Source organism: Manis pentadactyla, chromosome 8 (genome assembly GCF_030020395.1).
Source record: "Manis pentadactyla isolate mManPen7 chromosome 8, mManPen7.hap1, whole genome shotgun sequence".
Classification (NCBI taxonomy): Eukaryota; Metazoa; Chordata; class Mammalia; order Pholidota; family Manidae; genus Manis; species Manis pentadactyla.
Window position 1 is genome coordinate 13,683,363 of NC_080026.1, and position 14,874 is coordinate 13,698,236.

Genomic DNA, 14,874 nt, shown 5'->3' on the forward strand with positions numbered 1-14,874 from the left:
CCCTTTTTTGCATCTGAAAGAAACTCAACTTGAATTAGGTTCAGCAGAAATGACAATTAAGTTATTAAAAGTTATTGTAAGTAAGTCTCAGGAGAAACTGGTACTGGAGACTTGAGTGTTTATTTATTCAGTCAGTCAAGACACAATTCCAAACCCACAAGGACTCTTTCTATTCCCTTTTTATATCTACATCTATCACCTGCCTGCTTTCTTCCCACCTCCACCCTTAATCTGTCTCTATTTGTAACAGTTTGTCATTTCAAAAGAGTTATATGAATGGAATCATACAGTAAATAAGCCTTTGGGCTTAGCTTTTATCACTTAGTATAATCCTGGGAGAGTCACCACATAACTTTTAGCCTTGCTGTGTTAACTTTCTGTTAGAGGTGTTCTCTATAGAAAATGACCACTTATCATTATTTTTTAATTAAATTAGTCATCTTTGATAAAATTTCTTCACATTGTGATTGACACATTTGGCTAATTTGTGCCAGCATGTTTCCAATTCTGCTTTCTTCTAGTTTCCTTTTCCCCATTCTTTCTTGAATTTTTCTGAATTGATCACATGTCTGTTTTGGCTTATTTCTTGTGGTGTTTTGAAAGGGCTATACCTTGTAACTATTGAATCAACTCCCTCAGAAAAGTTTCCAAGATCTGTGTCTGCCTCTATTTCAGCACCTTTACACATTCATCAATCCTTTGAAATTATAAAAGCAACAGGTGCTTGGTGAAAATAAGCAATACGGAGATACATTTTGAAGATGTAGACTCTTCTGTAATCTGGTGTATCCTTCAGATATTTTTCTATTTATTTTTTTTTAATTGGAGACACTCATTTAATTTAAAAATTTGATTGAAGATTAGCATAAAAATGCATACCCCTGTCCATCATTTGAGTTAACCTTAGGAAAGAAACTGTGAGGCGGACAGGCGTGTGTTTTTTCCATACTGTTTGTTTTGTCCCTAGACTCTATTCTTGGACACTTAACCTCCTTTTTAGCTCTCTATACATTCACCCTCCTATTACATTTTGGCTCCTCAGACTCATCCAGGCATATGGATGCAGAGGGGATTTCTGATGGTCTAGAGCAGTGGTTCTCAGCATATTTCCTGGACCAGCAGCATTAGCAACACCAGGGAATTTTGTTAGAAATGCAAATTCTCAGGTGCTGTCCACTCTCTGCTGAATCAGAAACTCTTGGGGTGGGGCCCAGGGCTTTGTGTTTAGCAGGTTCTCCAGATGATCCTGATCTTGCGGTCCTCAACCTTGCTGCATGCTGGAATCACCTGGGGAGCTTTGCTAACTACTGATGATTGGGTCCCACCTCCAAAGATGCTTGTTTTTTGTTGTTTTTTTCATTATTGAAGTATCATTGATACACAATCTTAGGATGGTTTCACATAAACAACACAGTGGTTTCAACTTCTGCCCATGTTATCAAGTCCTCACCCCCTCTTATGCAGTCACTGTCCATAAGCATAGTAAGATGCTGTAGAGTCACTATTTGTCATCTCTGTGATATACTGCCTTCCCCGTGACCTACCTTTATTTTGATTGCAAATTAGAGTGCCCCATAATCCCCTTCTCTCTCTCCAACCCTCCTCCCCAACTCCTCCCCTTGGGTAACTACTAGTCCCTCCTCAGATTCTGTGAGTGTGCTGCTATTTTGTTCCTTCAGTTTTGCTTGCTTTTTATACTCCATAAATAAGTGAAGTCATTTGGTACTTGTCTTTCCCTGCGTGGCTTATTTCACTGAGCATAATACCCTCCAGCTCCATCCATGTTGGTGCAAATGGTAGGACTTCTTTTTTATGGCTGAATAATATTCCATTGTGTGTATGTACCACATCTTCTTTATCTATTCATCTGTTGATGGACACTTAGGTTGCTTCCATATCTTGACTATTGTAAATAGTGCAGGGATAAACAGGGATGCATATGTCTTTTTGAATCGGGGATCTTGTTTTCTTTGGGTAAATTCCTAGGAGTGGAATTACTGGGTCAAAGGGTATTTCTATTAGTTTTTTGAGGAGCCTGAATATTGCTTTCACCATGTTTGAACCAATTTACATTCCCACAGCAGTGTAGGAGAATTCCCCTTTCTCCACATACTCACCAGCATTTATTGTTTCTTGTCTTTTGAATGTTTGCCGTCCTAATTGGTGTGGGATGATATCTCATTGTGGTTTTAATTTGTATTTCCCGAATGATTAACAATGTGGGAGCATCTTTTCATGTGCTTGTTGGCCATCTGAATTTCTCCTTTGGAGAAGTGTCTGTTTAGATCCTCCAGCCATTTTTATCAGGCTATTTGTTTTGTGGCTGTTGAGGTGTGTGAGTTCTTTATATATTTTGGATGTTAATCCCTTATCAGATAAATCATTTACAAATGTATTCTCCAGTACTGTAGGATGCTTTTTGTTCTGCTGATAGTGTCCTTTGCTGTACAGAAGCTTTTGAGTTTGATGTATTCCCCCTTGTTCATTTTTTATTTTGTTTCCCTTGCCCGAGGAGATGTGTTCAGGAAAAAGTTGCTCATGTTTATATTCAAAAGATTTTTGCCTGTGTTTTCTTTTAATAGTTTTATGGTTTCATGACTTACATTCAGGTCTTTGATCCATTTCGAGTTTACTTTTGTGTATGGAGTTTGACAATAATCCAGTTTCTTTCTCTTACATATAACTGTCCAGTTTTTCCAGCACCAGTTGTTGAAGAGGCTGTCTTTTCTCCATTGTATATCCATGGCTCCTTTATCGTATATTAATTGACCATATATGTGTGGGTTTATACCTGGGCTCTCAATTCTGTTCCATTGATCTATGGGTCTGTTCTGTGCCAGTACTAAATTGTTTTGATTACCGTGTCTTTCTAGTAGAGCTGAAGTTAGGGAGATTTGTCCTTATTTCTCAGGATTACTTTGGCTATTTGGGGTCTTTTGTGGTTCCATATGAATTTTAGAACTATTTGTTCTAGTTTGTTGAAGAATGTTGTTGGTATATTGATAGGGATTGCATTGAATCTGTAGATTGCTTCAGGCAGGATGGCAGTTTGACAATATTAATTCTTCCTATTCATGAGAACAGGGTAGATTTCCATTTATTACTGTCGTCTTTAATTTCTCTCATGAGTGTCTTGTTTTCAGAGTATAGGTCTTTCATCTCCTTCATTAGGTTTATTCCTAGGTATTTTATTCTTTTTGATGCAATTGTAAATGGAGTTGTTTTCCTGATTTCTCTTACTCCTCATTTGTTGTTTAGTATATATAGGAATGCAACAGATTGCTGTATATTAATTTTGTATCCTGCAATTTTGCCAAATTCAGTTATTATTCTAATAGTTTTTTGGGGGAGTCTTTAGGGTCTTCTATGTATATCATGTCCTCTGTAAACAGTGACAGCTTAACTTCTTCTTTACCAACTTGGATGCCTTTTATTTCTTTGTGTTGTCTGATTGCCATAGCTAGGACCTCCTGTACTATGTCGAATAAAACTGGGGTAAGTGAGCATCCTTGTCTTGTTCCTGATCTTAGAGGAAAAGCTTTAAGTTCTAGCCATAAGTATGATGTTGGCTGTGGGTTTGTTGTATATGGTCTTTATTATGTTGAGGTATATAACCTGTATACCCATTTTGTTGAGAGCTTTTATCATGAATGGATGTTGAATTTTGTCGAATTCTTTTTCAGCATCTAGAGATGATCGTGAGATTTTTGTCTTTTATTGATGTTTATGATGTTGATTGATTTTTTGAATATTGTGCCATCCTTGCATCCCTGGAATAAATCCCACTTGGTCATGATGATGATCTTTCTGATGTATTTTTAAATTTGGTTTGCTAATATTTTGTTGAGAATTTTTGCGTCTATGTTCATCAGAGATATTGGTCTGTAATTTTCTTTTTTGTGTGGTGTCTTTGTTTTGTTTTGGTAGTAGATTGATGCTGGCCTCATTTATGAGTTTGGAAGTATTCCCTCTTCTACTTTTTGGAAAAGGGGAGAATGGGTATTAGGTCTTCACTAAATGTTTGATAAAATTCAGCTGTGTTGCCATCTGGGCCAGGTGTTTTGTTCTTAGGTAGTTTTTTGATTATCAATTCAATTTCATTGCTGGTAATTGGTCTGTTAAGATTTTCTGTTTCTTCCTGGGTCAGTCTTGGGAGGTTGTATTTTTCTAGAAAGTTGTCCATTTCTTCTAGGTTGTCCAATTTGTTGGCATATAATTTTTCATAGTATTCTCTAATAATTCTTTGTATTTATGTGGTGCCCATAGTGATTTTTCCTTCCTCATTCTGATTCTGTTTATGTGTGTGTACGCTCTCTTCTTTTCTTGATAAGTCTGGCCTTGGGGTTTATCTGTTTTGTTTATTTTCTCAAGAACCAGTTCTTGGTTTCATTGATTCTTTCTGTTGTTTTATTCTCATCAATTTTATTTATTTCTGCTCTGATCTTTATTATGTCCTACCTTCTCCTGACTTTGGGCCTCCTTTGTTCTTTTTCTAGTTTCATTAATTGTGAATTTAGACTGTTCATTTGGGATTGTTCTTGTTTCTTGAGGTAAGCCTGTATTGCTTCCTGTATTGCTCTATACTTTCCTCTTAGAACTGCTTTTGCTGCATCCCACAGGCTTTGGGCTGTTGAGTTGTTTTCATTTGTCTCCATATATTCCTTGATCTCTATTTTTATTTGGTCATTGATGTATTGATTATTTAGGAACATGTTGTTAAGCCTCCATGTGATTGTAGGCTTTTTTGTTTTCTTTGTGTAATTTCTAGTTTGTGGTCTGAGAAGCTGGTTGGTACAATTTCTATCTTTTTAAATTTACTGAGGCTCTTTTTATGGCCTAGTATGTGATCTATTCTGGAAAACGTTCCATGTACACTTGAGAAGAATGGTATCCTGCTGCTTTTGAGTGGCATGTTCTATAGATGTCTGTTGGGTCCATCTCTTCTAATGTGTTGTTTAGTGCCTCTGTCTCCTTACTTATTTTCTGTCTGGTTGATCTGTCTTTTGGTAAGAGTGGTGTGTTGAAGTCTCCTAAAATGAATGTATTGAAAACTATTTCCCCCTACAATTATGTTAGTATTTGTTTCACATATTTAGGTGTTCCTATGTTGGGTGCATAGATTTTTTTTTATTAAGGTATCATTGATATACACTCTTATGAAGGCTTCACAAGAAAAACAATGTGGTTATTACATTCACCCTTATTATTGAGTCCCTCCCATACCCCATTGCAGTCACTGTCACTCAGTGTATGTAGTAAGATGGGTGCATAGATATTTATAATGGTTATATCCTCTTGTTGGACTGACCCCTTTATCATTACGTAATGTTTTTCTTTGTCTCTTGTTACTTTGTTTTGAAATCTATTTTGTCTGATAAAAGTACTGCTACTCGTGCTTTTTCTCCCTATTACTTGCATGGATTATCTTTTCCCATCACTTCACTTTTTGTCTGTGTATGTCTTTGGGTTTGAAATGAGTCTCTTGTGGGTAGCAATATAGATGGGTCTTGTTTTTTTATCCATTCTGCAACTCTGTCTTTTGATTGGTGCATTCAGTCCATTTACATTTAGGCTGATTATTGTTAGATATGTACTTATTGCCACTGTAAGCTTTAGATTTGTGGTTACCAAAGGTTCAAGGATAGATGCCTTACTAACAGTCTCTTAAATCGCGTATTACTCTATTCCAAACACAATCTAAAGGTTCTTTTTCTTTTTCCTCCCCTTCTTCCTCCTCCCCCACTCTTTATATATTAGGTGTCATATTCTACACTTTTGTGTGTCCCTTGACTAACTTTGAGTAGTTGCTTTAATTTCATATTTTCTTATTGATTGGTCTGCTACCTTTACTGTGGGTTTATTTTCTCTGGTGACAGCTCTTTAGCCTTAGGAGCACTTCCATCTAGAGCAGTTTCTTGAAGAGATCCTGTAGGAATGGTTTACTAGTGGTAAATTCCCTCAACTTTTGCTTATCTACTAATCGTTTAATCCCTGCTTTAAATTTAAATGATAATCTTGCTCGGTAGAGTATTCTTGGTTCAAGGCCCTTCTGTTTCATTACATTAAATACATCATGCCACTCCCTTCTGACCTGTAAAGTTTCTGCTGACAAGTCTGCTGATAGCCTGATAGGTTTCCTTTATAAGTTGGCTTTTTTCTCTCTCTGGCTGCTTTTGGTACTCTCTCCTTGTCCTGGATCTTTGCCATTTTAATTATTTTATGTCTTGGTGTTGTCTCCCTAGGGTTCTGTTGGGTGATCTTTGTGCTTTCATGACCTAATGTCTGTTACATTGCCCAGATTGGGGAAGTTTTCAACAATTATTTCCTTAGAGACTTTCTATCCCTTTGTCTCTTCTCCTGATATCCCTATAATGCAAATATTATTTGTTTGGATTGATCACATCTTACTATTCTTTCATTCCTAGAGATCCATTTTTTTCTCTCTTCTTCAGCTCCTTTGTTTTCCTGTTCTTCAATTTCTAATTTACTGTCTCCTCTACATCATCTATTTTTAAATCTCTTCATTGTATGTTTCACTTCAGATTCTGCATTCAATTACAGTGGCTTTTTTTGAGGAGGAATCTCTTTGTTGAAGTCCTCCCTGAGATCTGTAATTCTTTTCTGTAAATCTGTGAGCATGCTTATGACTTTTATTTTGGTTTCTTGATCAAGAAGATTGATTTCAGTTTCACTAAGCCCTCTTTTTGGTGGTTTTTTCCTTGTATTTTTCTTTGGACCAAATTCCAGTGCCTCTTCATTTTTTTTAGTGTTTTTTATGGGATAATGGATTTGTGCAGGAGGTGATCTCTTATGCCCAGAAACTCAAATTTCCTGTGCAGGAGCCCCAGCTGTTGGCATGCAGTGGGTATGGCACCTTTCTGTCTCACTCGTAGTAATCTGATTTCAGGTGGGATGTGTGGGCTGTCAGCTGATTGCAGGAGTGGGACTACTCTCTGGAGTTGCTGTGGGCGGGGCCACCCTCCGTCCCTGCCGCAGTGGTGAGGGGAGGCTTCAGGTGAGTGGGACTGGTGCCTGCTGAGTGGAAAGAGCTCCTGGGGCTGGGCCGCGCACATGCAGGAACAGCGTTGGTGCTGGGGGGCTGAGGCTGTCGGCAAACTTGCCCTCCATCTGCCTGCTGTGATGGTGGGGGCCTCTGGTGAGCAGGACTGGCAACTGCTGGGATAGAGGTCCCTGGCTGGCCCAAAATATGATTGAGCAGGCTCAGGGTCTCCCCCTGCCTACCCAGAAGCCAAGTGGTATTTCATGGCTTGCCAGCAGGCTGTGCTCCACCACAAGGAACCTCCAGGCTATGGTGCCACCAAGAGGGATGGAGTATATGAAGCTCCTGAGGGCTCCCAACCTGCTGGGCTGAGGGCAGGTTGGGGAGGTATTGTCTGCCTGACCTTTCTCCTAAACAAAGAGCACTGTGCAGTCCTTGCCCCTCTAGTGCCCCTCTCACTGCTGGTGAGACTTTCGGACTGCTTGCTCTGCTTGCTTTCTTGGGGACCAGTAGAATGTACCTGTTCTCCACAGGTGGCTGGGATCTCAGCCTCCCAGTGTTCTCTCTGTTGTCCAGCCCCACCAGTCACCAGGGCACCATGCAATGTGGACTGTGTTCCTGGGGGCAGATCTCCAGGGCCAGGTGTTTAGCAGTCCTGGGCTTCTCCTCCCTCCCTGCTCTGTTCCTCTTCCTCTGGCCTGTGGGCCAGGGTTGGGGGAGGGCTTGGGTACCACCAGATGGCGGCTTTGCCACTTCACCCTTTTCTGTAGGGTCTTCTCTTCTTCCCCAGATGTAGGTAGTCAGTTCTCCAGTCTTCAGGTCCCTTTCAGGCCTAGTTATATTTGCTGTATTTTTGTGTTACATGTGATTTTGAGAGGAGGTTTCTGCCTTGCCTTCCTACACTGCCATCTTTTTCCCAGAATTATGGTACATACTGTAAAAATTATGCTTTTATTTACTTGATATAGCAATACTATTCCTTGTCATTATGTTCAGAACTACTTCATTCTCAACTATAGGACAGTATTTTATGGTGTGAATGTGTCATCAATTAACTCTTACTCTTATTATATACAGGTGCTCTTGTTTAAATATTCCTGTTGGATAAATTCTTAATAGTGATAGGCGTTGCTGTCTTTAAAATTTTAGAATCCTTTTGTAGTCCTACAAAAGAAAATCTTACAGTTTGATTAGAATTACAGAAACCAAGCTCCAGAAGTTAATTTGGGGGTGGGATGAGGAAAAGAAACAACTTTGCACTAGTTGGAGTTCCATATATTCTTGACTTTTATTCCTTTCAGGTCTGTTCTGAACATTTAAATGTTAATTCATTTATAGAGTTTTTAAAAATTATTTTTAAATTTTATATTGAAGTATGTACAATAAAAGGTACAAATCTCATTATTGAATTTAGATGTGTGCATACACTCACATAACCATTGCCCAGATCATCATTTCAAACATTCTTTTTTCCCGTTCATCTGTCTGTTCTCTATTTGAACTATTTGAGTTCTGTTCATTTATTTTTTAGTTTGCACATGTAAATGAAATCATGGTACTTGTCTTTGCCTGACTTACTTCACTTAGCATAGCACCCTTCGGTCTGTCTGTCCATGTCACAAATGGCAAGATTTCCTCACTTTTTATTGCTGATTAATATTCTATTGTGTTTTTATCCATTAATCAATGGACATTTAGGCTGTTTCCATGTTTCAGCTATTGTACATAATACTGACATTACAGGAATGCATTTATCTTTTCACATCAGTGATGTTGCTTTCTTCAGGTAATTTCCCAGGTGAAATTGGTTGGTCATATGGTATTTCTTAGTTTTTTGAGAACCCTCCATACTGCTTTCTTTCCATAGAATAAGACAAGGGAACCCACAGACACTATCTCATTGTGATTTGCATTTCCCTAATAATTAGTGATGTGGGCATCTTTTCATGTGCCTTGGAAAAATGTTCAGATCCTGTACCCATTTTTTAAGTCAGATTGTATGTGTGTGTTGAGCTGCTGTATGGCTTCTTGATATATCTGGGTAATGGGCTAAAATATCCAAAATGCATAATTTGCAAATATATTCTCCCATATAGGTTGGCTTTTTGTTTTGTTGATGGTTTCTCTTGCCCAGGGAGATGTGTCCAGGAAATAGTTACTAATGCAAAAGTTCTCAAGCAAAAGGCAGTACATATCTGCAGACAGAAGCTACCATCTCTAGGCCCCAGGAAACAAAAGGAAGAAGCTGAGGAGCTCCCCTGCTGGAGCAAAGACAGATTCGGGCAGTACCTCCAATGAAGCAAACAACAAACCTGGGGAGGGTAACCCACTACCCTTGCCAAAGGAAGGACTATGGACAGGCACAATACTGATAGGCGCCTTCACTCTCTTTCTCTCTCTCTCTCTCTAGAGGAAGCGCATTGCAGGAGCTGACAAGGGTTTGCAGTATCCTGAGAGACAGTAATTGAATAGGACTGATCAGCATTTAGCAAGTTCCAGGTGAAGTCAACAGCCTTCTGCTGTGTGTGTAAAGAAAAAGTTGAAGGCAAAAAAGAAGACAATTTATAAAAACAGCCCTAGACATAATGTCAGTTTGGTAAACTATAGAAGCATATGCAGACAGACTCATCAGCAAGATGTCACTGTTCTGTATCTCTAGGAAAGAAACCTAAGGTATATTTAGGTTCCATTGGAAAGAACAACAGCAAGTAACCTAGAACATAAGAAAAAGGAATGTTGCTAGCCCCACCAGATAGTGAGATCAGCACAGACAGACCACTGGAAAATTTTTAAAAATCCAAAAGTTGAGCCATGTGCATTTGGAAATTTAGTGAATGTGGGAAAAATAAGTAAAGAAGTGGTAGTCTGATAAAAAAAGTGGTAGTCTGACAACTAACTAAATATGGGAAAGGATAAAACTGGTTTCATCTCATATTATACATCTAAATTCCAAATGGATCAGATACAAGAAAATGTAGGTTTCATCTCATATTATACATCTAAATTCCAAATGGATCAGATACAAGAAAATGTAGGTAAATTCCTTGATAAACAGTTGTATTCTTCCTAATCTGAATTCAAAATCCAAAAGAAAACAATTGATGAGGTACTAATATTCCATAGATGAGAAGGATTGATAGTAATTCTAAACACTTCTGAATAATAGAAGAGGAGAGAACACTTCCATACTCACTTTAAGAGGCCCCCATTACCCTGATAACAAAAACCACGCAAGGATACTACAAGAAAATTACAGGCCAATATCCCTAATGAACACAGATGCAAAAATCCTCAAAATATTAGCAAACCCAATTCATTAGAAGGCTCTTATACCATGTAGTGGGATTTGATGCAAGGATGGCTCACCGTGATCAAATCGTCAATATGATGCACCACCTTAACAGAACAAAGGACAGAAGTCACATCTTCATAGATACAGAAAAAGCATTTGACAAAATTCAACATTCATTTATGATAAAAACAATGTGAATATAGCAGGAATGTACTGATACATAATAAAGGTCATATATGACAAACCCACAGCTAATTATCATACTCAGGAATGATGATGCCCATACCTGCCAGTTTTATTCAACATAGTATTTGAAGTCCTATCCAGAGCAGTTAAACAAATACAAGAAATCTAAACTGGAAAGGAAGAAGTCTCAATTTGCAGCTGATATGACTTTATACATATAAACCCAGAGACCACCAAAAAACTAGAGCAAATCAATGAATATAGTAAAACTGCAGGATACAAAATCAATATACAAAAACTAATTATATTTCTGTATACTAGTAAACTATCAGAAAGGGAAAATCCCACTTACAGTTGCATAAAACAAAAATACCTAAGAATAAATTTAACCAAGAAAGTGAAAGACCTGTACATTGAAAACTTTACATTGATGAAAGAAATTGAAGACAAAAATAAATGGAAAGACATTGCCTGCCACATCGGTTGGAAGACTATTGTTAAACTGTCTACCCAAAGCAATCTACAGATTCAGTGTAATCTGTATTCAATATTTTAGAGACATTTCTCACAAAAATAGAACAGTCAATCCTGAAATATGTGTGGAACCACAGAAGACCCTGAATAACCAAAGCAATCTTGAGAAAGAAGAGCAAAGCTCGAGGCATCACACTTCCTGATTTCAAACTATCTTACAAAGCTCCAGTAATCAAAACACTATCATATTGGCATAAAAACAGATACATAGACCAATGGAATGTAATAGTCCAGAAATAAGCCCATATGCAGATCAGTCAATTTACAACAAAGGAACCACGAATATACAATGGGGAAAGGACAGTCTCATCAATAAATGGTGTTGGGAAAACTGGACAGCCATATGCAAAAGAATAAAACTGGACCACTATTGTATACCATACACAAAACCAACTTAAAATGGGTTAAAACTTGAATGTAAGACATGAAACCATAAAACTCTTAGGAGAACACACAGGCACTTAAGCTCCTTGATATTAGTCTTGGCAGTTATTTTTTTGGATGTGACACCAACTGAAAAGGAAACAAAAAATAAACAAGTGGGACTACATCAAACTAATTCTGCATAGCAAAGGACACCATCAACAAAATGAAAAGGCAGCCTACTGAATGGGAGAAAACATTTGCAAATCATGTATCCAATAAGAGTTAATATCTGAGAAAAAAGTCTGATTGAAAAGTGAGAAGAGGATCTGAATAGACATTTTTCCAAAGACGACATCACCAACAGGCACATGCAAGGGTGCTCAAGATAACCATCAGGGAAACGCAAATCAAAACCAGTGAGGTATCACCTCACATCTGTTAGAAGTGGTTATTTAAAAAAAAAAAACCCACAAATGTTGGTGAGGATGTGGAGAAAACGGACCTTGTATACTAATTGATGCAACCACTATAGAAAGCAGTATGGTGGTTACTCAAAAAATTTTCAATAGAACTATATTATCCAGCAGTTCCACTTCCGGGTATTTATCTGAAGAAAATGAAACACCAACTTGGAAAGCTATCTGTAGGTTGCTGCAGCATTATTTACAATAGCCAAAACATGTTAACAACCTAAGTGTCCACCAGTGGATGAATGGATAAAACATACATATTCACAATAGAATTCAGCCATAAAAAGGAAATCTTGACATCTGTGACATCATGGATGGACCTTGAGGGCACTGTACTAAAATAAGAGACAAATACCATATGATCTCACTTACATGCGGAACCTAAAACAAAATCAGAACACTGAACTCAGATACAGAGAACAGATTGGGGGTTGCCAGAGGTGGGGAATGGGGGAATGGGCAAAATGGGTGGAAGAGGTCAAAAGGTACAGACTTACATTTACAAAATTAGTTAAGTTCTGGGGATGTAATATACAGCATGGTGACTACAGTTAATAATACTGTATTATGTATTAGAAAGTGGCTAGTACAGTAAGTCTTAAAATTTCTAATCACAAGAAAAAAGGAAAACTGGTAACTATGTGTGATGGATTTTTACTAGACTAACTATAGTAATCATTTTTGCAATTTACACATGTATTGACTCTTATTGTAAACCTAAAACTAATACAATGTCCATTAGGTCACACTCACAAAAATGTTCCTAAATTAAAAGGGCATCCTAATAGAAAAATGGGCCAAAAATATGAGTCAGTTCTCAGAAAAACAAACAAACCAAATGGCTCTTAAACATACAAAAAATGTCCTATGTCCCTCATAATAAAATAAAACTACCTGATAAGAAGGCTTTCTCATCAACATTGCTAGTGGAATAAAAAATGGTAGAATTTCTATGGAAGTATTGGAATAGCAAGCAAAATCATATACATTTACTCCTTGATGTAGCAATCCCACTTCTGGAATCTCTCCCACAATGATGACTGTTCATTGTAGCACTATTTTTAACAGACCCAGATGTCCATCTATACAGTGGAGGGAAAAAAGCAAAGTATACTTAAGTAAAAAACAAAAAAACAGGTACAAAACAGTGTACAGCATGCTAGCTTAAAGTTTTTTTTACACTGAATCAGTATGCTAATATTTAAAAATGTATATGTACTGTGTATGTATACCTTATTATTTGCTTATATTTTCAAAAAAACAGAAGGATAATATTCATGCTTACCTATATGGGAAAGAGGGGATCACGGGCTGGGCAGAGTTAAAATAGACTCCTCTGAATGTACCTTGTTTTACAGTTTTTACTTTGAAAAACTTTTTTGAAAGTTTTTACTTTTAAATGTACTAAAAGAGTTAAATTATGAAAAGCTAGCCAATCTCTAAAAATTGTGAAGATGAAAAGGGGAGCAAATGGAGCAAACTGTCAGAGTTGGTGACAAACAGAAGAATTTCAAGTGATTTCCAAACACATCTTGATGACAGAGCCAGAAAGAAATCTGAATTTTGTCTTGTTAGTAATATATTGGCATTGTTAGTTTGAAACAGTTGTATGCATTGTAGATTAATACAGATATGTTCATGTGTAAATATAATTAGGAACTAAGATTTTTAGTTCCTAAGCATAAAGTAGTGAAGCAAAAACTCCAATTCTTGTATGTGCATAGGCAAATAATTTTACAAGAACATGGTATTAAACCTTAGCCAGTGGATTTTTTTTTTTTTTGCATCAGAAATCCCTTTACTGTCAAGTCCTTAGTGTATGAGTGGTATCATCTTTGGTTTCTGTTTCCCTGAATCTTCAATGTGTCATAATTTTGCTGAGTTACTCCTAAGGCTCTTTCCTCTTACATTTAGCCACATTAATTTACATACATAGCTAACTGCATTGATGAGGCAGTTTATTTTCACTACCTGGCTGATTTCTGTGATCTTAATGCATCTTAAATCACAATAAAGGCCTTGGCAATGGTGTTTTTATACCCAACTCATTTTAGCAATCCTAACTTCCCTTCCCTACATTGCAAATAATTTGTATCTATGGCTTTTTTTTTTTTAGATGGCTATTCATATGAAAAGGAAGCAATGGAAAATTGGATCAGCAAAAAGAAACGTACAAGTCCCATGACAAATCTTGTTCTTTCTTCAGTGGTACTTACACCAAATAGGACTCTGAAAATGGCCATCAACCGGTGGCTAGAGGCTCATCAAAAATAAAATTGTTTACATTATATTGTATTATTTATATTTTTCATGATGTCATTTAAATGCTCTAAAGGTAAATAGTAATCAGATATTATTCAAAACCAAAACAGAAGGAAAAAAGTAAACTTCTTAAATTCAGTTCCTTATAAAAACTATTTACTATTTTCATTCTTTAAAACATACGGAGTATATAACACACCTAACCTCTTTTCTGTTTCTACTACAAAATAAGACTTTTATACTAGTGGGAAAAAACTTTAAATTGCAATGCTCTAATTTATTCTCACTAGATATCCTATTAATTAAAGAACAGAATACTCTAGAAATAAATACTTAGATCCTAGTTAATAGCCATTCATTTGATAACTCTTTGGAATTCTTCTAAAGAGGATTTGTAGCAAAATAATAGATGTTTATGTCTAAATTGAGAAAATCACACTGATGAGCAATTTTGTTGCATTCTAAATTTGCGAGGTGGGAATGATTATTTTCCTCATCGTCCAAACGTAGTTACAAGTTAGGTGGAATAAATTATCACGAATACATCAAGAAGACTTCGCTGAAATTCCTAAGGTGGCAAACTACTCTTCTTTTAGAATTCAGAATTCTTAAAGTTCTCACATAATATTCTAAGCTGGGGTGACTATTTTTACACAATAGACTGATCTTCAATAGAAAACCCTGTTAAGTGTTCACTCAAGAAAAACTTCAGAAAGTTGAGGTTGTGTTGATTTTACATACCTGTCATAAATTGTTTACCAGAG

General features: G+C 36.9%; 1 protein-coding gene across 3 annotated transcripts in view; it reads left to right on the forward strand.

The window, feature by feature from the left end:
* WDSUB1 (WD repeat, sterile alpha motif and U-box domain containing 1) overlaps window positions 1-14,150 on the forward strand; it is a 50,662-nt gene extending 36,512 nt beyond the window's left edge. For all 3 annotated transcript variants that reach the window (XM_057505545.1, XM_036884043.2, XM_036884045.2), the window contains one exon: window positions 13,965-14,150. In XM_057505545.1, coding sequence (XP_057361528.1) covers window positions 13,965-14,122 — 158 coding nt within the window. In that variant the 3' untranslated portion in view covers window positions 14,123-14,150. The remainder of the gene's footprint in view (window positions 1-13,964) is intronic.
* Window positions 14,151-14,874: the final 724 nt, after the last annotated feature.